This window comes from Lonchura striata, chromosome 12, assembly GCF_046129695.1.
Source record: "Lonchura striata isolate bLonStr1 chromosome 12, bLonStr1.mat, whole genome shotgun sequence".
NCBI lineage: Eukaryota > Metazoa > Chordata > Aves > Passeriformes > Estrildidae > Lonchura > Lonchura striata.
The window spans coordinates 508,571-530,071 of NC_134614.1; the positions used below are offsets into that span (position 1 = coordinate 508,571).

General features: G+C 45.0%; 2 protein-coding genes across 2 annotated transcripts; both read left to right on the forward strand.

Annotated features, from left to right (window-relative positions):
- The first annotated feature begins 3 nt into the window (after positions 1-3).
- On the forward strand, positions 4-14,268 carry MAJIN (membrane anchored junction protein). The gene is made up of 11 exons (XM_031505925.2): positions 4-226; positions 671-798; positions 1,089-1,134; positions 2,396-2,471; positions 4,880-5,005; positions 6,298-6,329; positions 7,115-7,224; positions 9,965-10,019; positions 12,794-12,866; positions 12,972-13,116; positions 13,909-14,268. Exons 2-11 carry the CDS (start codon positions 698-700, stop codon positions 13,952-13,954), a joined length of 810 nt encoding a protein of 269 aa, XP_031361785.1. The 5' UTR covers positions 4-226; positions 671-697; the 3' UTR covers positions 13,955-14,268.
- Positions 14,269-17,890: 3,622 nt separating this feature from the next.
- Positions 17,891-19,796, forward strand: LOC110475410 (antigen-presenting glycoprotein CD1d). Its single transcript, XM_031505945.2, has 6 exons — positions 17,891-17,969; positions 18,294-18,551; positions 18,710-18,991; positions 19,087-19,371; positions 19,480-19,576; positions 19,736-19,796. Exons 1-6 carry the CDS (start codon positions 17,891-17,893, stop codon positions 19,794-19,796), a joined length of 1,062 nt encoding a protein of 353 aa, XP_031361805.2.
- Positions 19,797-21,501: the final 1,705 nt, after the last annotated feature.

Below are 21,501 nucleotides of genomic sequence, written 5' to 3' on the forward strand. Positions count from 1 at the left end.
AAGGTGGCCGGTAGGCGCCGGAGCTGTCCGAGGCCTTTCAGGCCGCCCCCGACTCTGGAAAGGCCGCGCCATCTCGCGTCTGGCAGGCCAGGCGCTGGGCCAGCGTCCGCAGCGGGGTCCGGCCCTGCCCCAGCGGGCCTGGCCTCTCCGCCCCACCCCGGGGACAGCTGGGCATTGCTCGCTGCTCGTGGCTGCGCCGACGGCCGCGGGGCACCGGGGACGTGCGGTGAGAGTGGGGAGCAATGAGTTCTTGCGGGCCGGACTCTCGGGGGTTGCTGGGATCCGCGGCAGCCGGGGCTTCCTTCGCAGCCGGTGCCGGTCGCGGGCCCCACAGGGCTCTGCGGAAGAGTCTGGTGGGGCGGTGAGGGGAGGAGGTTTGCCATCCCCATGGCACGAGGCCCGTAAAGCTCCAGGGACTTCGGCAGGGACAGTTGCAGGGCAGCGCAGCTGAAGACGAGGTGGGCGTCTGCTCTAGGTCTGTCCTCGGGTCCTGCTCAAAGACACGTCGTTATTAAAACGGAACACTCAGATCAGCCGTTTGCTGACTGGTAGGATAATTCTCTTTGCAAATGTCCCCTAGAAGAAAAACTGCATATAATCTTTTCATACTACAGAAAGAGATGTGGTGAGAGGTTTTAGGAATTAACCTTTGACTCTTCTGCTTTCCTAGTCTGGCGTTTCCTAGTCTGGGAGAGAGATGTCGTTGAAACCATTCACCTATCCATTGCCCGAAACAAGATTTCTTCATGCTGGCAGGCATGTGTACAAATTTAAAATCCGGTATGGCAACTTCAACAGGTATGTGTGTTAAAACCAAGAAGTCAGCCTGCTGTTTGTTGACTGCATGTGGCAGTAAATTAATACAAGACTTTAAAACACAAAACACAGGTGGATAGAAAGTTCACACGGAACAATCCTTGTGAATAAGGGATGCTTTTTAAGAGCAATAGATTAGGAATCAATCTGCTCGCTAAGTATTTTTTCCTGTTCAGTGGGAATTATGTTTTGTTACTGTTTAAACTCTTACTTGAAATGTAGCTTCACTGTGTTTTCACTGGGGTGGTTCCAACTGTCTCTTTGTTTCACAGCTCTCCCAAACTCAGTCTCACTGAAAGTGCTGCCAAGGAGTTGGAGGTAGGAGCTGAGGCAAGTCCATAGGACCTTAGATGGGTGTTAGACTGAACAAATCATAAGCTTGTTATGGGACTGAGAACATTTTGTCAAATGCAGCATTTCAAGTGTGAGTAATGGGGAACTTCCTTAGAGAGTCCAAGCACAGGGAAAAAAAAAAAAAAAAAAAAAAAAAAAAAAGACAAATGAAAAATGTTCCTCAGCAGGCAAAATTTAGTGTAGAAGAGTCATGCTTTTGTTTTAAATATTCCAAAGAAGCTACTGACTGTTAAAATTGGACAAAAGGACACTCCTGTTTGTTGAGCTGATTGCACCCAATTCCTTTCTGATTCCTCTTCAGTCATTCTTGCAGGAGCTCTTCCCCAGGATTTCAGTCTCAACCTCGAAACTGACCACCACTTTCAAATTGTCAGGCTTGATTTAGCTGTTAATCCCTCTTGGTTTTTCAGGAGTTGTGGCAGTACTGGTGAGCTGTCTTGATGGAGGTTAATCTAATGCTAAATTGCACATGCTTCCCTTGCAACTGTGGAACCAATGGGTGTTCTTTTAATGATGCCATTGCTTTGTGTCCAAGCAAAACTAATGGTCACAGTGGATGAGTTGTATTGTTGTCATCTTTTTCCTGAGACAGAAGAAGGCCCCTGCCATTATTAAGAAATTGAAACAAATATACTGCCTGCTTAATAGTGCTCCTTCCTATTACTTAATTTCTAAAAAACTTCAAAGTAATAGCATTGAAAACCTTACTGAAGAAAATGTGCTGATTTTAATTGATATGAAGAATTATGATTTTTTTTTCCCCTTTTGAAAATGTTGAAAGGTATTACTGGAAAAAGTTTTTTTTGTAGAGGAGGAGTTTGTTGGGGCTTAACTGCAGTTGCCTTGTAACTAATTTGGGTCAATATTCAGAGAAAGAGGAAGAAGTAAATTTTGCTGGAAAAATAAAATGACACTCATTAAATTTAAAACTTCTAAATTTAAAAGCACACCCCCATTTCCATAGTAATTCTTCTATGTTAATTTAAGGTACTCACTCACCTAAATTTCTATGAGTCTGTCAGTGCAATGCACACTAAAATGGCGGGAGGGAGTGGGGAGAAAAAGGGGAGAAGGAAAAGCAGAATATTTAGAACCTGGTCTTCCATGATTCATGCAAACTGTAAAGTAATGTTAATTTTTCCCCAAGCCTTGAAAGTGTACTTGACAATGGAATTATGACTATGTTTTTAATATTTTTCCTTTGTTTATTTTTTGGTCTCTCCAGGAAGTGATTCGAGTAATCCTTGGAAATCTTGATGATTTACATCCATTTTCTACACACCACTTCACCATCTTTCCATGTATCCTTTCTTTCCTACTCATAAAAGAAAAGATTCAATGACTTTATCTGTTGGGCATTGCATAAGTCAACATTTATGTGTAGGAGTGTGCAGATCTTCAGCTGGAGTAGTACTACTTCAGTCTTTGCAGTTTGACATTGGCTGAAGGTATTCTGAACACCTTAGGTGTTGCCGTCACCAAGAACTGCTGTGACGAGAGTGTTTTGCAATGTTTTCATCCTAAAGGCTCTATGTTCCAAATTAGGTTTAGCCAGAGCAAATAAAGGTGTACATAAAGTGCCAGGAAGCCCACCTCATGCACTTGGAAGCACAGCCAGTGCATTGTTCCCAAAGGTTTGTAGAACGTAAAACACTCCTTACGGGACCAGCAATGCTGGCTCATGGGCAGGGAAACTCACAGTACTATACTTATAAGGTCCCTTAAGGTTAAACCGCCGTGAGCCTTTGGGGATGGAGAGTGGGAGCAAGTGTGAATCTGTGCTCATGTCTCCACAGACATGGCTGAGAGAAGCAAAAAGTATCTCACAGAGTGAACTTTACAAGAAGCAGTAGGTGAGCTAACATAATTGGACGTCCAGACAGGCTTTTGAACACACAAAGCCTGCAGGATTATCATCCAGTTATCCTGGTCCCCTCTTCAGTCTTTGAAGCCTAGAAGCAATTGTGAATTGTGAATGTCATCGGCACAGTATTCACCTTACTGCGCTCATGCTTCTCACTCCTGTGGCACCAGTCAGCAGATCTTTTCTGTCTTCCCTAAAGTTTTCAGAGTCATTGAGCTGCTGTCAGTCTGGCCTGCTATCCACAGACAGTGCTGTAAAAGCTGTGTGCAATTGCACAGCATAGTCATATAGAAGCACAGGTTTTGAGGAGTGTAATTTCCCGGGATTTCACTTTTGACAGAGAAGTGCTCAAGCATTTGAGATTGAATTATTCTACCTAGCAGCTGTACTACAGACTCCTCCTCCTTATAGGTGTTTTGTCATCAGAATGCATAAGTGGCCTTCATTTTTTTCTTCTGCCCTGTGCAACCAGACAGAATTCAGTTGTGTCTGGTATATACTTGGCAGATTTTTAATTTAAAGTTATAATAACTTGATAAAAGAGATGGTGACTGTTAACATTTCTGTTGTAGTTACTGTTCTGTAATGGGTTGAGAAGTTACTCTCCTAAGGCTTTTGTTGAAAAGAAAGGTAATTCTGTTAAATGTTAGTAGTTTCCAGTCCTAAAGGTTCTGTCAGTTTTTGGATCAGATCTGGCATAATCTCCTGTGATTCTGAGTGCCCAGGAGTAATGAATACCTCTGACGCATTCCCTTCTGGTCTTAGAAGACAGCATTATGCCTCCTAATAGCAGGCAGGAATGAGGCCTTCCTCTTCCTCTGTCTGAAGCAGGTACATAAACCAGCAACTTACTTGTGTTAGAGTCAAGAAGATAAGGTAGCCAAGAGCATCATTATACAGGAGACACCCAACCAACCAATTAGTTTGCTCTGAAGCTCAACCAGTTCTGTCTGTGTGTTGAAGAGTGTTTGGTCTACAAACTTGTATTTCTAGAACTTCTAAGTCCATCCACATGCTTAGCCAGCACTGGGCTTGGAAGAGAACTGTAAGCTCAGAGGCCTGGCCTGCAGAGTTGTTTTACAGTTGTCTGCTCTCTGTAGAGTGACAGAGTATCTTTGTTAATCACCAACTATGAGTCATTCAAGACAAAAATCAGGAAATTTCAGTCCGTAAAGGAACTGATTGTATCAATGTTTCATCATCTTCTGTCCCCGAGATGTTAGTTTCTGCTAGCAAATGAGGACTAACAGAATTCATTTCACCTGTTTCTCCCTGAGATCAGAGGTATGTAAGGGGACTCATGTCCAGCACCATTTGACCTTCCAAGCAGAAGCTCCTGGATGTCAGAACTGGACTCACATGAAGGAATGGCTGTCACTGTGGTGGTTGTCATGTCAATTATTTTTTTCCCCATTTTGAACTGTGAAGTAAATTTAATGATGCTGCTTCTATGAATCCAAATCCTTTCTAATTTTTAAATAAAATTTTAAAATAATTCCTTTTTAATTAGGAAGACTGCTTAAGAGTTTTTTTATTACAGGTTTGGAAGATCCTGGCATGTTTTTTTGCAGGAGGGTGTCAGTACTGAAGGCAAGCACATTTAAGGGAACAGAACACTGTTAATGCAGGTGATTGATGGGGCAGTGTGGATAAGTAAGCCTGGATAAATGTTTCCTGTAGTGTGTTACTGGTGCAGTTTCACAAGTTCATAATAACAAGTTGTATTTGCTCCCTTGTGCACATGTGCAGTGTGCTGTGACTTTTGAAGCTTTAGAAAACATTGTCAGGACTCATGCTCCTTTGAAATGTTAGTGTTGTGTTTTTAAGTCTTATCATACTTCTCAGATTTGAGTAAATGGGAGCGAGTATCAAAGATGAAATTCAAACATGAGAATGTCCATCTCATGCCTTATCCCTACATTTGTACGTTGTATCTGGAATTGAACTCATTTCAGCGAAGCCTATCTTGTGGTAAGTCACTGTGATTATATTTGGGTAATTTCTGTAAACCTCTATGATCTATGGTCTTGCTTTTCTCTTTTCCTTTGCCTACTGTATCTGAATCAGAGAGACCAAAACTGCATGTGGAATGCCTGTACCATGAGTCTGAAATAGTGTTTATTGTCTCATTTTGCTTTTCTAAAATTCCCTAAATTCCCCTTTGTCTTTCCAACTGCCGGTGACTCTTTAGCTGGTATTTTTATGAAGCTATGCCCAGTGGCTCCCAACCTTCATTTTTTAATGTCAATCAGTGGGCTGGAGCCATCACATATATGTATATGGGACACATGTTATTCTTCCTTGTGCATGACTACATTTGTTGACATATAACATCACATTCTTTGTTGCTATTTCCCTAAAGAAATAATGGATTTTTGTTAAAAAAATAATGATAGTAGTCATGGTAATAATGTCATTTAGATAAATAGCAAGCATTTTCACCTCAACAGTGTCTTGTTTTCCAGGTTTTCTATGAATTCTCTGAACAATCTCAAGCCACAGTTAAGGCCTCCGTGGGACTCTACATTTAAGTGCCCTTGTAGTGAAAACTGAGTATTCATACTGTTTCCTGTTGTGATTATCAGGCTCTGGAAAAACTTACTATTTTTCTTTAATGACTGCACATAATGGGATCTTTATAAGATGGCCAACTCGTAATTTCTTAGTCTCACCTATTTGCATGTGCTATCAAACATCCCATGTTTGAATGTAACCATGGAGAGTTCACTCACTTCCCTGCACACCTGCTACAGTATTTAATTGCCTTATCCAGATAGTTGTACAGTATTGCTATTCTAAAATTAGGAACAGTGTAAGGCACTGTTGCTTTCAGACTTGATATCTCAAATTTCTCCTGGTGGGAATTTTTCTTCAGGGAAATATGTGTGAATTCCATACATCCTACAGCTGGCCAATATTCTCTAGAGGCTGTGTTCCGGATCTCCTTGTGTCTTCCATTGGGTACCCAAAGCACAGCGAGATGCTAACTGTTCTTCAGGCCCTTCTCTTCTGAAGATACCTTTAATTTCTCTAAGATAAGCAATTGTCCCATCCCATTGATATCTGGTGTTCATAGCCAGGAATTCTGGTTCAGAAAAAGCTGTATTTGCACATTTTCTATTTCAGTGTATTTGCAGTTCCAGACTGTTTCCCAGTAGTTTATCTTGCTCCTGGAAGAGAAATTGCAGTGCAAAAATGTACTTTTCAGTTGGTTAAAGAAAGTCCAGTCTAAATATTCACTAAGTTTTATACCTCTGTTGCAGGTAAAGAAGTAAACAAGGGCAGTGATGAGCTTGTAAGTTGTGCATTTGGTTTCATTCTGTTGTTTATGTTCTAAGTATTCTTGAGAAGCAGAATATATGCCTTTAGGCAATGCTAGAGTTCTCCTACCACTAGGAGTTAGTCAGGCAGTGTAAAGTGTCACTGAATTCTCACCTAGAACCATCCAAAGGGAGAGATGTTCTTCTGGCAGTTCTGCTGGGCTTGGAAAGCGGTCCTGTATCAGGACTTAAGAGCCTGCTGCCTTCAGTTCTATGGATTTTCTGCAAGCCTGACTGAGTGAGCTGTCCAGTGTTTTCATCACTGGAAGAATCTGTGAGGTTGATCTTGTTGAGTAATGAAGTAGTTCCTTAGGTACTGTGTCATAAACAGCAAAATTATGCTTATTTGAGAAGTTTTTGTGTAATGAGAGCTCAAGGTAGGTTTATTTTCAATATAGGTAAGTGTCTGAAGTGAATTAATGAAGAATAATTCAAATCCAGATTCCCCCAAGGAAGTGTCCAAATTCCCCTTAGGAATTTTTTCTATCTCTGCATTCCTGCTATTTACATTCCTTGGCAGTCCTCTGAAAGTGGAAGAAATAGGATGTCCTAGAAAGAAATACTTTGTTTAAAACTGTTGCGCATCATTCTCTTGGATGAGCTCCCAGTGTTTGTTTTAGTCCTGGATCCTTTTTTTTTTTTAGAGTATAAACAGGAACAATTTTTGCAAAATAAGAATGTACATTAACTATGAATTTTGTTCTAAAATAGAAAAGTCAAAATCTATTGTTACCAATACCAAATTTGAAATGCTTTGAAGGTCAGGAGAAGAAATGAAATATCAGAAAGTACTGCAATGAAAGAAGCAGTGAAGAGGAGAAGAGTGGAAGTCAGAGATGATACCTCATGCCCAGAGTCATGTATGGATAGGTCAGTTGACTCCAAGAGTCTCCCAGGACACATACTAATATTTTCAATGGCTCTTGTACCTTCTTCATGCTTCATTTCTGTGCAATCCTTTGTCCCATTTTCCTTCTTCCTTTTTTTTCCATGGCTACAGAATCTAAGCATCATTGTTCATATTGGGAAAAAAGTCCTGTACTTTTCAAATTCCCATACCATTGACCAGACCTCTGCCTGTTTAACTCCTCTGTATTACATCACCTTTTGAGTCACAATGAGGTGATAGCTCAGCTGCCAGACAGAACAGTGCATTGGCTTGCACATGTGAGTCTAGAACAGCAAGGGAAGAACTGGAACCAGTTTTCCACTTACCTTCCAGCCTGCTCTATTGAGCCATCTGATAAACGCTGCCCTCTTGGCTTGAGGCTGATGGCAAAAGGCCTTGGAACTCAGTCTTTTCCAAGTGCTTTAAAGGCTCATGAAATTGCACGTGTTGTGTGTATACATGAGTATTCTCACACAACTTCACCATATGTTTCTTTGGTAGTTAAACTTCTCATGGTGATTCCCAAGTAGATCTTCATTACAGTGAGCTCATGGGCACTCTGTGCCCCCTTCCCCAGGACTCTGTGACTCTGATCAAGATAACCCTGGACCCCTCCTTCCTGCCCCAACGGGGTTGGCGGAGAGCCAGAGAAGCCCACCCTGTCCAAAGTCTAGATAGACCCCTGACATTTCCTGTTCGTGCTCTTTTGCCCCACTCTCCACATGGACATCACAGAATAAAGAGAGCCGAACCAACATATCTTGGGGTAAGAGCCTCTTTTAGAAATCTTTACCATCTCTTGATATTCCTCCCCTCAAAGCCTCAGATCTCTGGGCTAGCCTAATAATTCAGGGGGCTGTGTAAGGGGGAGAACATCAGATCTTTATCTCTGGATTTTACAGAATGGTTGAAGTTGGACAGGTCCTTTGATATCATCAAGTTCAGACCCCTCCTGCTCAAGCAGGATCACGCAAAGCAAGTTCCCTCAGGTCTTCAATAGACTTTGAGGGTGGAACCACCACAACTGTGGAGAGCCACTTGCAGTGTATGACCACAGTTCTAGTCAAAAGGTTTTTCTTGTGTTCAGATTTAATTTCATGTCTGTGCCCTTTGCCTCTTGTTCTGCCAGAAGACAAGAGGGTTGAGGAGAGCCTGGCTCCCTGTTCTTCATTTCCTCCCATCAGATGTACATTGGTAAGATCCCATCCAAGCCTTCTCCAGACTAAACAGCCTCATCTCTCAAAGCTTGTCCACTTGAAAAAAATTCCCCAATCCCATTGTCATGTTTGCATGTTGCCCTTTGCTGTGAGTCCCAGTGAGTCCCAGTCATGTACTGGGGTTTCCGGTCCAGAATGGGGCAGAGAGGCCTCAGCAGCCTTGAGCAGAGGGGAGGGATCACTTCTTGAGGGTAGTAGTTTGGCAGAGCTCTGCTTAATTCAGCTGGGGGTGAATCACTCAGCTCAGCTGAATCACCCTTCTGCATGAGGGTACAGGGCTGGCTCTTGGCTAACCTTGTGCTTAGTTCTTGACTACCTCAGGTCAGTGTTACTTACAGGCTGGCAGGCTTCTTTCTTCTTAGAGTGTATTTTTTTAAAATAAGAAAATCTACACCTGTGCTGAATCCTCACAAGTCTGTGGTAAACAGACCTGGATCCACCAGTGGTCAGAAGTGTTTATGTGCACCTTTTCCCTCCCATGTACAGACTATATCCATTTATCTACCTTGGTGCCTTATATCCTACCCAATTCCCAAATGTGTTTAATGCAGACATATTAACAAAGTCTAAAGCCAATTCTTTTCCTGCTCATGCAAATGTAGTCCTTTAATCCTACCTCTGTTCCCCTGGCCTGTTTCTACTCACAGTACAACTGTTGGATATGAGGGAGGAATGAGCCCAGGATTCAGAATGCTTTTTTATTTCTTTTAGCCAAAGACACAGGTTGTAGATTGTTAAAATACAAGGTCAAAAATGGCTATTTCATGATCCAGTCTGGCAGTTCTCTTTAGGTCCTGTATCTTGCCACAGCAGTTATTATTAGAACAATCAGTAATTCTTAAGTGTATGCTTGAATTCAAAATCAAATTGGCAAGCACTAACTTCAAGCCTTCTGTCATTTTTTTCAGTTACACTGTTAGACTGAAGAGCTCATTCAGGTTGAGCATCTTCCCTGCCCCAGGAAGGAGTGTGTCTGCTGTAATGAGACCAGCTCTTTGTCTTCTCTTCTTTCTAGACAAGCTCTTTTGCTCCTAAATTGTCTTGGGGGATTTGGGTTTTCTTGGGGTGCTACTGAGTGTTAAGAAATCAGAATCTCCAAGTGGCACTCCAAGTGAAGCCAAGATGGTTTTTCTGTACATGCATCCCTTCATATTTCCCCATATGGAATTTCCTCTGCCATTTTAATGCTCCATGACCAAGTCTTGCAAGATCTTTCTGTGGTTCTTTGCTACCTGCCCGTGTAACCTTGTAGGATTCACAAGCTTTCTCAGTTATCTGCTCATCTTCCTTTTCACTTAACACTTTTTGTAATTAACTGCTTGTTTGTCATAGAAAAGCAGAATGAGTGCATATTTTCATTTTTAAGGAAGACTTTGAAACATGAGTACAAATATATATTGTTGAGTAGAGTCCTACTAAAGTCCTGGTTTCTAGTGAAGTACTTGGAGTGGCTGCTTCCTCTTTGTGACTTTTTTTAACTCAGTTTTTGCTTACTTATCTTTAGAACTGGAGCTGACTGTGTTTACCACATGAGTAAAGCAGAGCAAGGATTTGAAAAGGTAAGCTACAGAATATTCAGAAAGAGACAACAGCACCTATTTAGTCCTGGACCATTACAGTGGCAAGCATAAAAATGCCTGCAGGTCCTTTTTTTCCCTGCATCACCCTCATAATTTTTGACTCACCAGACTTAGCAAAGGGATGAGTTATATTTTTTTTTGAGATGACACAAACTTTTCTGATTGTCAAGCTACAAGCTCGGGGGGTAAGCTCAAGCCTCTGAGAGTTGAGCCTGAGGAATGCCCTGCCTGTTCTCCAGGACTCCAGTCCTCTGTCATCTCACATGCCCCTTTGTGGAGAACTCCACAAAGGGCCAAAAGTGAGTGCTGGCATCTTGTCACTGGCTTTGCTGTGACAATGTGCCACTCCCCACCAGTGTCCCTCTCTCTGCTGATGGCCATGCAGGCATCACCCTGTTCCTGAAACAGTCCCATGCCTTTTCTCACTACGTCACCAGAAGGTAGATTCATGACATGATTGTTCCAGAGGGATTGGCTGTTGCTCTCTGTTCTCCAAAGACCTTGATAGGAGGAGAAGATTCTTTTTCTTCTAGCCCACAGGCTCCAAGCCTGCTCAGATAGAACTGCTCTTAGTCACACCCTAATGCCCGTACCCTCCTGGATGTTGCACATCCTCCTAAATGCACTTCATATATTTTCTGGATACCCATTTTAAATTTGATTCAAATCCCTACCACACTATCACCTTTCTGGCTTTTTCCCCACCTCTAAATTTTTGGAAGAGAGTTTTTTCCAAGGAAGTAAACACATTTCTCTTGGATTTGCTCACAAAGGAAGCCCAAAACATTTTTTCTGAACAGGGTTTTTTGACAGGTTTGTTGGATTTGCAAGATAGGAAGAAGTCTGCCTAGCGACTCCTTGGGAGTATTCAGTAAAGAATAACTTACCTAAAACAAGCAGGTTTATTTGTCTCTAAAACTTGTATCCCTTTTTTTTCCCCCCTCTGCTTATCTTTGCAGTATAAGCGACTGGCCTCTACACATGCCCTCTCTGGCTTCTTTCCTCAGGTTCTCCAAACACTGTTAATGAGATAAGGATCATTTTCTGAAAGATGTTTTTTTATTCTCCATTTTGCTATAATCAATATCTCAGCATTCCTCTGTTGATTGTACAGTTTTCAAGACATTAGAGTTTTTGAATGCTGGAGACCCAGGTTAGCAGCTTGGACCCTGAGAAACAGTGTGACAAGTGGCAGAGGTTACTCTTAAGTTCTTGTGTTAACTAATGTGGGAGGGCCGGTCTTGAGTGCTTTCTGGGTAAACTGGAACTGTGATGCAAAAACAACTCAGCAAATACCAACTTAGGTAAGAAGAACCTTTTCTGGAACAGCTGCTTGTGACATCATTACTTATCCTCGAAATTGCACTAGTTAAGGCACTGTTAAACTGAGAGGGTTTTCTGGACAGACTGTTCTGTTCGTGAATGCCAGATCAGGTGTCATGAGTACTGTGTGAAATCCTGGGCAAAAGTCCTAATATGCATTTTTAGAAGATGAAAGCCAAATATTTCTCTGACATGCTTTTCATTTGGGTTTTGTTTGTTTTTTCTTTTAATTCAGGTTGAGAAGAAAGATTAGGTTTAGGATAAAAAACATGTCAGTAGCTCCTGTACTTTATCAGAGGTTTTCTGGTTGTTCTTCCAAGGCTCTTTCTCAGTTTATCAACAATATATGGCTTTGGTTTTAAATCCATGTGGTATTTTATAATGCTTCTCAAAAAGGGAGGGGTTTTGTAAACCAGGAAGGAAATCTCTCTATGTAGTACCTGTGGGATTGACTTAGGATGTTGGATTCAGAATGAGGAGCAAGGAAGTGCCACAGGCACATGACTGTTCAATGAATTGCCTTTCCAGCTGTCATCCAAACATCTCCCAGGCCTGTGATGGTGACATCTGATCAGGATGAATGTGGTCAAACCTGCATGTCTTTTCACTTACACAATGCACTAGAGTCACAGAAAGAAAGAGACTCAGCCTGTCACTCCAGAGAATTTTCCTAACTTAGTTAATGCTCTCAGACTAAACTGGAAATATCTCAAGCCATCAGAGGTTTGGAATTTTGTGTTAACCTGAGCTTAGATGTGGCATTTGGGGACATGGTTTAGTGATGGCCTTGGCAGTGCCAGGCTAGCAATTGGACTCAATCTTACAGGGCTTTTCCAACCTAAACAGTTCTGAGATTAGTGCAAGGGAAACAACATTAGGACCTGTCATTGTTTTAGGGTTTACTCTCTTTTAGAAGTTTACCTAATGATCTTGCTGTGTTTCTATATGCTTATTTTGTTTTGTGTGGTACTTTTTGTTGTTGTTCACCTTCCTTATGGGTATTCCTGGCCCACCTCTTGCTTCTGGAACTTTTCATTTTTATCCCTTCCAAATTAAGTCTGTGTCCCAGGACTGTCTTAGAAGGATGAATGTCCAGGGGCCTGCACTGTCCAAGGGCTGTAGTTTCCCACAGTTCTTCTATTCATGTTTTTTAAAATCTCTGCGTATTCCATAGGTACTATTAGTTCATTATCTGGTATGCTAAAATCTTCTAAATAAATTACAGCTTTATGTTAAGTTCTGATGAAGGAAGTGTAAAAATACCTTGGTGAAGAAGGTCCTCATCGTAACAGAAAAAATCCCTAAATGAAACCACACAACAAAGAGTGTAGACCTTGCTTTTTAATACTTTAAGGAAGCAAGCTAACAAAAATTTCTGAACAATAGCATTTACCATTATGTAACAGTTTGTGGGTTCCTTTTCCTTTTAGAATTCCTCCAAAGCAAATGAGCTTGAGTTCAGCCCAGCATCCCTTACTAAAGACTGTGACCAACTTAGTTTCTGTGAGTAAGGAATTGCTGGTTTCCACAGAATCTCATTCCCTGGATATGCAGGGAGTGTGTAGAGAGCGAGGTTGTGTTTTTGTTCTTGCTGCTGTTCCTTAACAGGGGGGCCTGTGGAATTTGCCCTTGAACAAAAAAGAGCAGCCAGTAAGACCAAGGGTGTAGTGGAGCTGCAGCAGCAAATGGATCAAACAGGAAAGAAAGGAAACATAAAGTCAGAAGGAAGAGGTCTTTCACAGTTCTGGAGAAGGTACTAATCCTGCACTGATGAGCAGTCCTGGCTCTGTCTAAGCCTGTGTCAAAGGCTGATTCTGGCAGTGCCAGGTTGTTCTCCATAATTTTGAAGTATGGAGACATATTTTCTGTGGTTAAACCAAAGTCTCCCAAGGCAAAAAAAAGAGATGTCATTTTATGTCATGCTAAGGGGTAGCATTACCACTAAGTGTTCCTCTTCTGAGTTGTCTTTGGGAAAAGAGTCCTGATGAGAGGGTCACTGAACCTCCATCACAGCCCTTATACAAAGTGGCTTCTCTCAGCTGAGAAATGCCAACTAAAAGGGTCTTCCCAGATGGATCTTCAGCCCCATTAAGATGCATGTGACCTTTATTTGGCCATTGAGCAAATCTGGACTTTGTAACTGACTCCCAAAGGCACCATTTTAAATGGAAATCAGTGTCATTGTTCAGGCACCTGCTGGATGCCAAAGGAGTTCTCTCATGCTGCTGAGACTGGATCCTGTGGGTGCTGTCCATCACTGCACAGAACCAGATAGATATTGGCAGCTGCTGTTTTTTGTTATTTTTTTAATAAAAGAAAACTCCTTGTTACTTGTAATGTGTGCCATTCCTTTAATGACTGAGACTAGACCATTAGTGCACAAGTTACTCATTGTTTCCTCTATTTTTTCAGTTTCCCTCTATATTGTTTTGTACTGGCATTGTGTCCTTCTGTTAAACAGAAATTAGCTTTTTATCCTGATAAGCTTTTTTCATATAAGTATTTTAAGTCTAATATGCTCTTCTTGTTGTTACTGTTTCCCCAGCATCATCTTTTCGCCACTACAACATCTTTTTGGTGGAAAAAACTGACCTAGAAGTACTAATTGTTGTGGAAAGGTAGATTTGTAGTAGAATATTGGGTTGCACTGTTTTCTTCTGTAATTCAGCTTTTCACATTGCTTGTTTCAGCTATTAAATGCTTTAAATTGAATTCCACTTTGCTAATGTTTTCAAAGTAATCTTCTGAAGATGTTGGGTTAGAACAACATGTTGGATTTTTCTTCACGTCTTAGAGGTTTTGGAATAGAGCAAGAAACTTGCTTTTAAGATTTTAACGCTTAAGTATCATAAATTGTGAATTTCACGTTATGTGGTATTCTAATAAAACAAGCATCACTTTGGAACTGTGTGTTATTTTAATCAGACTTATCCATGTAGAAGATACTCTTTCCCTCAAAGGAGCAGCAGAGGTTTCTAGTATTAGAAGGACTCCAGTACTATGTTTCACAGCTTTAAAAAGGTCAAAATTATGGATAAACATTTTGCATTAGATATTGCAACTGCACTACAATTTGGGTAATTATTTATGCATTCAGTATAAATATATGGGATGAGGTTGGAACTGAAGATTTCAGACATGCCAAGGCCACACTCAGGCAGCTTTTGTTCCCGTACTTATGCTTTTTAAATGATCTGTTGTTCTTGAAGGACCCCCTGAGCTGGGCAGCTGGTTATAGATGAGTCTGCTTGGGCAAGGGCTTGGGCCCGATGGCCTCCAGTTTCCTGCTTGCCTTGGGCACAGTGTGATATAAGGAAGTGAGAGAGTTTCTTTCCCTTGTTAAACTGTCTGTGTCTTGACCCATGAGCATTTTCTCACATTTGCCTTTGTGACTCTCTCTCCTGCTTCCTGAGGAAGTGAGAATGGGCAGCAGGATGGGGGTTCACCTGCCAGCCAAGGCTACCCCCTCCCACCCCTGAAGGGACTGCAGTCTGCAGAGAGGCCAGGTGGGAACACAGACAAAGCTAGAGCCCACACTGTACACAGACCTTGTACCCTGCACTTGGTTAGTGGCATCGAGTGTGACTTGCAGCTGTAATGAGAAGGAGGAGAGAAGTCTGAGGGAAAGCAGAGACTGGGAAAGGGAAGGAAGGAAGATAGGCCTACTTCAAATAAGCATGTGTCCTGGGTAATCCAAGATGTTACTGTAGCCCATATCTATCTGTGCCCAAACTTATTACTGTGTCTTTATAATCCCGTGCCATGGATGGAAGTTGACATGGCTTGGACAGGGGTTGCTGGGGTTCCTTTTCAAAGTCAGGGGTCTCTCAGGCAGACCTCTCTTGCCTTGTTATCTTTGCTCAAGGCAGAATCTTTGGGATTTTTCCACTGGTTTTTCTTTTTCCCCCTCACTTTTGTTCCTCTTTTGCATCTTGGCCTGCCTCAAGGCAAATTGTAGGAGTGCCTGTCAGCAACACTGTGCCAGAAAGAACAGCATGGCCCTGCTCCAGTCTGAGTTGCCCATAGCTTGCCAGCAGTGCCCAGCTGAGGCAAAAAGCCACCCCAGCCAAAAAGGTCATCCCAGCCCAGTTGCTTTGCCTTGCCTTGCTTTGCCTTGCTGATCTCTGCCACAACGAAGGCAGTCTCTCCACGAGTTCTAGCTGTTTGCTGAGTATCACCTGCTGGAATGTGCCAGCTGCCTTTGCTGATGGAGAGGTAAGTAGGAAGGCTGACGGTATGTTCCCTTTGTCTCCTTAAACATGGTTGCCTGTGGCAGATGCCAACTTGAAAGTGGGGAGTACCTCTCTATTTCGGGTTTGTCTTTGTTTCTGTGGAGTTTGTGGGATTTAGCAATTTTGTATTTAGTGATTATTTCCAGCAGTAAGGAGAAATGAAATATGAGTAGATAAAAGTGGATTGTGTACTACTTTTGACGTACAGGGGGGCTGCATGTTATTTGAGTTTTGTCACATGCACCTGCACAGGACAAAGGGCTGGGAATGGCCTCTCAGCTGCTCAGCAAGAAGTGATCAGCCGTCATCTCAGGGGAGACCATGGGGATAAGTGATCACCTCACAGGACTGCAGAGACAAAAGCCCCCTTGTCTCTTCCCTCCCTGGCTGCCCCATGGCTGCGCTTTGCCATCCTGACAGCCAAACAGTCTCCTCTGGGTTTAGGACTAGTGAGAGGGATGTGGACCTTGTGGTGGCATAGCTGGACATCCCCTGCATCATGCTGCTGGGGAAGTTGGTGTCATTTCTGGGCCTACCAGGCTGCCACAGCATCCCTACTTCTCTCTGGGACAGCTCCATGGAAGGGGAGGGGTTCGGTGTCCTTTTGTCCCCATATCTGACTCAGTGTCATAGGGTGTTGGAGTTCATCCTGCAGCAGCCCCATATGGGCCTTCCCCATGTCCCTACAGCTGGAGACACCAAAAATGGTGACATGGAGCAGTGACACCTGGTCCCAGTTGTCCTTGGAAGAGTCACATACCAACATGGATACCTCTGCTGTGTTTGGTTGTTATCAGGACACCCCACCTCAGACTTATTGTTGGCTGTGGTTTGACCTCTGCTTTCTCCCTCAACACTGGGCACCCCTAGAAAAGGGGGAAAGAAACTGCAGGTGAGGGAGGAGCAGTGGATATAGGACATTGTGGGATGAGGCTGACTCTGGTCACCACATTGTCCCTCCAGCACTGGACACTGCTGCCAATTTGGACAGAGCAGAGGGATGGCTCCCACCATTTCTGTTCCCATGCACAGGGGACTCTTGGGGAGGTAGACTGGATTCCTCACCAAAGCTGGGGGGAAGGAAAGGGGAGCTGCCAGGCTGCAGCTGATCCTCCTCTGACCTTTCACTGATGGGGAGGTTAGGGCAGAGTTCAGGCTCCTCTACACTGTGGGGTGCAGGGAAGCAGAGAGGCAGCTCCCAGGCCCCATGGCATTGAATAGAGCTCTGTGGAAAGGGGGAAGCTGCATATCCACTACAACTCCCTGGAATGGGCTTGATGGTGGGGTCCCATCCCCATCCCAGCTTGAAGATCCTGTCCAGCCAACTGCCACTGCTCCAGTAGTCTGATGACTGTCAGTGGGAAACAGTCCTTTCCAGTCTCCCCTTGGGGACCACCACACTATAGCTGCTCTAGTCCGTTCACTTTTTGCACAACAAGAAGAGCTCCTGGAGACTTGCTTCTTCAGCCATCCCTGACCCCACAGCTGTGGTCCAATTGGAAGTGCTCATCACCTCAACTCTGGGAAGTCCCTTCTCCAGGATGAGACCATCAGTGCTGAGGGGTCAAGGGATATTACCATCAACTTTTCTCCTTCACTCTCTTATCCCTCAGAGCTTTCCAAGGCCATAGCCCAGCTCTCCTGCAGGTTTGCCACAGGCTTACATACCTGTGGCCCATCATACCTGTGGCCTGGTTTGGGAGCTGACAGAGGCATAGGACCAGTGCACAGCCTTGGGGCACAGAGAGCCCAGGCATGAGGCCCTGTGGTCGGAATAGGACTTGCCTGCCCTGTGGGCAAAACAGCCATGTTGTTGTGAACCCATCTGGCAGTGCAAAGCAGGTGGCAATGACTGTTCTATGCAGGACCAGATATGCCAGGCACAAGTAAGGGATATTCCTATCAGGGCAATGGATGCAGCACATGGCCAAGAGACACACTGACCTGAAAGTGGGGTAGAACAGAGGACTCAGTTCACCCAAATCACCCTGATTTTCAAGGTGCTGCTGCAGCCATGAGGGACTGCTCCTGCATGCAATGGAACAACTTTGCTCACAATCAAATTCCCCCAGCACTCACAGCCATAATCAGGATGCCCCAGCTCACTCCAAGCGGGAACCTCAAAGCCCTCCCCTAAACCTCAGTGCCAGCCCCATTGGCTGCCAGGGCCATTAGCACCAGCAGAGCTCCCTGGGCAGAGTCAGCCTGAGGAGACATCTGAGGCCACATCTTCCAACAGTATTCTTACTGCCGCTGGAGTGACTGCTGCACACTCTGGGCATCACTGCTGGAACCATGCAGTCCCCTTGCTGCTGTCTTCTCTCCCTCCTACTCCATCTCTTCCTCCTCTCTGGAACATGGGCAAACCTGGAGGGTAAGTGGGACCCCCGGCTCATACACATCTACCCATCTAACTCTGTGGAACTCCGTAGGGGAGAGGCTTCCTGCTTTGTACCCACCTTGGGCACTTGCTTCCTCACTCCTCCTTGTCCCCTGGCTCCACACCTCCTCTCCAGGAGGGATGCAGCCACCCCAGGTGGGTGCAGGAGATGGAAACTGGGGCTGTAAACACTGTAAGAGGCTTATGGGGGACCCACAGATCCCTGCAATATCAAGGAACCATCCTTCAGCTCCTCCACTTTCCTCAGCCCTCATCTCCCAGTCCCATCTCCTCCCTGTCAACCCTTGTCTCATGTAGGGACCTTCACTATCCGGCTGCTGCAGACCACCACCTTCCAAAACACCTCATTTGTGGACATGGAGGGGCTAGGCTTGCTAGAAGACATCGAACTTGGTTCTCTTGATAAACACACATGGTCCATCCACTTCTGCCAGCCCTGGGTACGCCCAGCCCTGCCCCGAGCTGACTGGGACACCATTGAAAACCTGCTTAAGATCTATTTGCAGCAGTTCAACCATCTGATCAATGAAGGGGCCGTGCAAAGGGACATCCCCTGTGAGTACTCAGTCTTCACTGCACCCCCTTTCTGAAAAGCAGCTGGGAAGTGGGGAAGGATCTGATAGTGCTGGTGCTGTATAGGAGACACTGACCACGTCTGCAGGAAGGCAATCCCAGCCCCTCACACAACCTCTCTCTCCTCTTTGCCCCACCAGACCCCTTTGTTGTTCAGTGCACAGCAGGCTGCGTGTTGTACCCGAACAGAACCTCCCGGGCCTTTGGCTATGTGGGTTACAATGGTCAGGATTTCCTCAGCTTCGACACAAAGAATATCACCTGGACCCTCTCCCAGGACACCGAGTTGTCACGGTATGTCCAGTCATTTCTCCAGAACTACACTGCCTTGAGTGAGCTGGTGGAAATTCTCTTCAATGATACTTGTGTCGATGACATGGAGGTGCTCCTGCACTATGGAAGGGCAGCTCTGGAGAGACAAGGTGAGACACCTGACCCTGTACCCCAAAGCCCCCCCACACTGGGGCCCAGCCATGCCCCATGAGTGCTTACTCCATCCCTTTGCTCTAATCCCCAGAGCTGCCTGTGGCCAGGGTCTTCACCCGCACCCCCAGCCCAGACCAGCTGCTGCTTGTTTGCCATGTCACCGGCTTCTATCCCCGTCCCATCAGTGTGGCCTGGCTGCAGGATGGCCAAGAGGTGCCTCCAGGCCCAGCGCTCAACACCAGCACCATCCTGCCCAACGCTGACCTCACCTACCAGCTCCGCAGCGTCCTGGCTGTGGCCCCCCATGATGGGCACAGCTATGTCTGCCGTGTGCGCCATCACAGCCTGGGCACCTGCAGCCTTCTCATCCCATGGGGTAGGTGCCACCCATGGGGGATGGGGGACAGGGATCCTGAGCCATCCTGCCCCACAAGATGGAGCAAATCCCAGAAAGTTCATGGCAGCTTCTCCTTATGTTTCCCAGGGAACTCAGAAGTGGTGCTGATCACAGCTCTCATGGCCGGGCTGCTTGCTGCCATGGCTGTGGCTGCCATGTTGGTGCTTTGGGTGTGGAGACAAAGGTCAGTCCCTGTCTGCCCGAGCGGCAGAAAGAGGAGGGAAAGAAATGTCATGGGGATTTCTGTACTGAGCAGCAAAGCTCTTGCTTGGGCCCTGGCAGATGCTGTCTGCACTCCTACAATGTCTCTGCCAGGGAGCATCTAGCATCCCTCTCATTTCAGAAAGCACCAGCAGATGGAGGAATCAGAGTCCGAGAATTCCATCCTGAGCAAAGAAGCTTAGCTCAGAAGAGAGCCAACAGTCTTCATTCCCGCCCACTGACTACACAATAACAAGAACTACCTTCTTCTGCTTCACCTAGGTTCTGAGCATTTCCAATTTCAAGACAAACTTGATTCAGAGATGCACAAGAGAAACCTGGCAAGAGAAATCTGAGCTTTTGACTCATCTGAATTTTCTAAACAGATGCAAGTGTGCATCTGCAACCTCCTCACTTGTTACACATTATCATCTCTTAGCTTGTGGCACTGGCCAGTCCACCCACTGAAGATGTAGGGCACCTCAGTGCTCAGTGGGAAATTCTCATGGTTCTGCTTCAGTAACACTTTTGTCAGAAGGTGGAAAGCTATCCGCTCCTACTGTCACTTTCTGTTTTTTTTCTTTTCCCTAAAAATTACCTTTATTAACCATATTCCAGAAACATTTGTACTGCGACTGAACTGTTCCACACAGACAGAACCTAACCAGAAATGTCTTTACAAAGCACTGAAATTCTGCTGTAATGTGTGGGAGCTGCATATGCATATGAAATGAAAATAAATCATTCATATTTTCACTAAGATAATGTGCCTTTCCTCAGCAGTTGAATGAGCTTGGAGAGGTTTTGATCAGCCATGTATACAAGCTGAAACACTGCTGAATTATTGGCACTAATTGCAGGAAGCACCAAGGCATGGGGGAGAAACAGTACAAGTGTGCCTATGCATAGATTAACATGCTCTCACATACTGTATGGAAATAAGTAATTGTGCACGTGGAGGTAAAGTGGCCCCAAGGCTCCCAATAAAGGAGAAAAAAGAAGCCCATGTCCCATGAAAGATAGCAGAGTTCACACACACACAGCAAGTCATGTAGTTCATGCTCCAAATCAACTTGAACATGTAGCTTCAAAAGGTTTGCTTTCACCGGACAACTTCCTGCAGTTTCCCAGGATAAGTCCAGCTATGGCAAGCCAGAAAACCTGGCTGGCTTGTGGCCATATCCACACCACAAATCCAATGGTGTTTGTTCTCCCTTGGACAGAGCCTGGAAACCACAATGCTGGGGTAAGGACTGCATTTCCCTAGCAGCCAGAGTCACCTGCTGGCATCACAGGGCTCAAGGATCTCACTGCAAGAGGAGAGACACCAAGCCTCTCCCAACCGCTGCTGACTTGGGACAGGCAGATGAAATGCTTAGGTGTGGGCATGCCTCCCTGAAGCCTTGGCATCCACAGGGAAAATGGGGCAATTCCTCTCCCAAGCAGAGTGCAACATCCTGCAGCACTCACAGTACCAGGCAGACCTGGAGATCAGGTGCAGCCAGTGAGGAAACTTGTTGAGGAAAGTTGTTCATGTGAATGACCTCCCAAGAGACCCTACAGTACCACACCCACAAACACCTTGTACCAGGGGAGTTTCTGCAAGTGTTTGCTCACATCCCTTAAGAGACCTCACAATAACACACCCCACCCAGGCATTTTTAGGGGGTTCTTAAGGCACTTCATCACAGCCCAGTGCAGTGGTCGCCGCTGCTCACCCACCCACCCAGTATGACACCCAGAGGCACTGCTTCCCTGTCCACTCCACTACAACTCACTCAGGCACAGCTTGGGGGGCGGGGGGAGGGGGGGGCTACAGACTTCACCTCAGGGGAGATTGCAAGGACCAATGTCACCTGTGGGGTCTTTGGGGACCACTGGCCACATTAGAACTTCAAAATCCTATAG

Coding starts and splice junctions, on each gene's coding strand:
- LOC110475410 (XM_031505945.2), top strand. CDS start 17,891: ATGCAGTCCCCTTGCTGCTGTCTTCTCTCCCTCCTACTCCATCTCTTC. Junction 18,552..18,709: donor CGTGCAAAGGGACATCCCCT/GTGAGTACTCAG, acceptor TTGCCCCACCAG/ACCCCTTTGTTGTTCAGTGC. Junction 19,577..19,735: donor CTTTGGGTGTGGAGACAAAG/GTCAGTCCCTGT, acceptor CTCTCATTTCAG/AAAGCACCAGCAGATGGAGG.
- MAJIN (XM_031505925.2), top strand. CDS start 698: ATGTCGTTGAAACCATTCACCTATCCATTGCCCGAAACAAGATTTCTT. Junction 2,472..4,879: donor CCACTTCACCATCTTTCCAT/GTATCCTTTCTT, acceptor CATACTTCTCAG/ATTTGAGTAAATGGGAGCGA. Junction 10,020..12,793: donor CAGAGCAAGGATTTGAAAAG/GTAAGCTACAGA, acceptor TTTTCCTTTTAG/AATTCCTCCAAAGCAAATGA.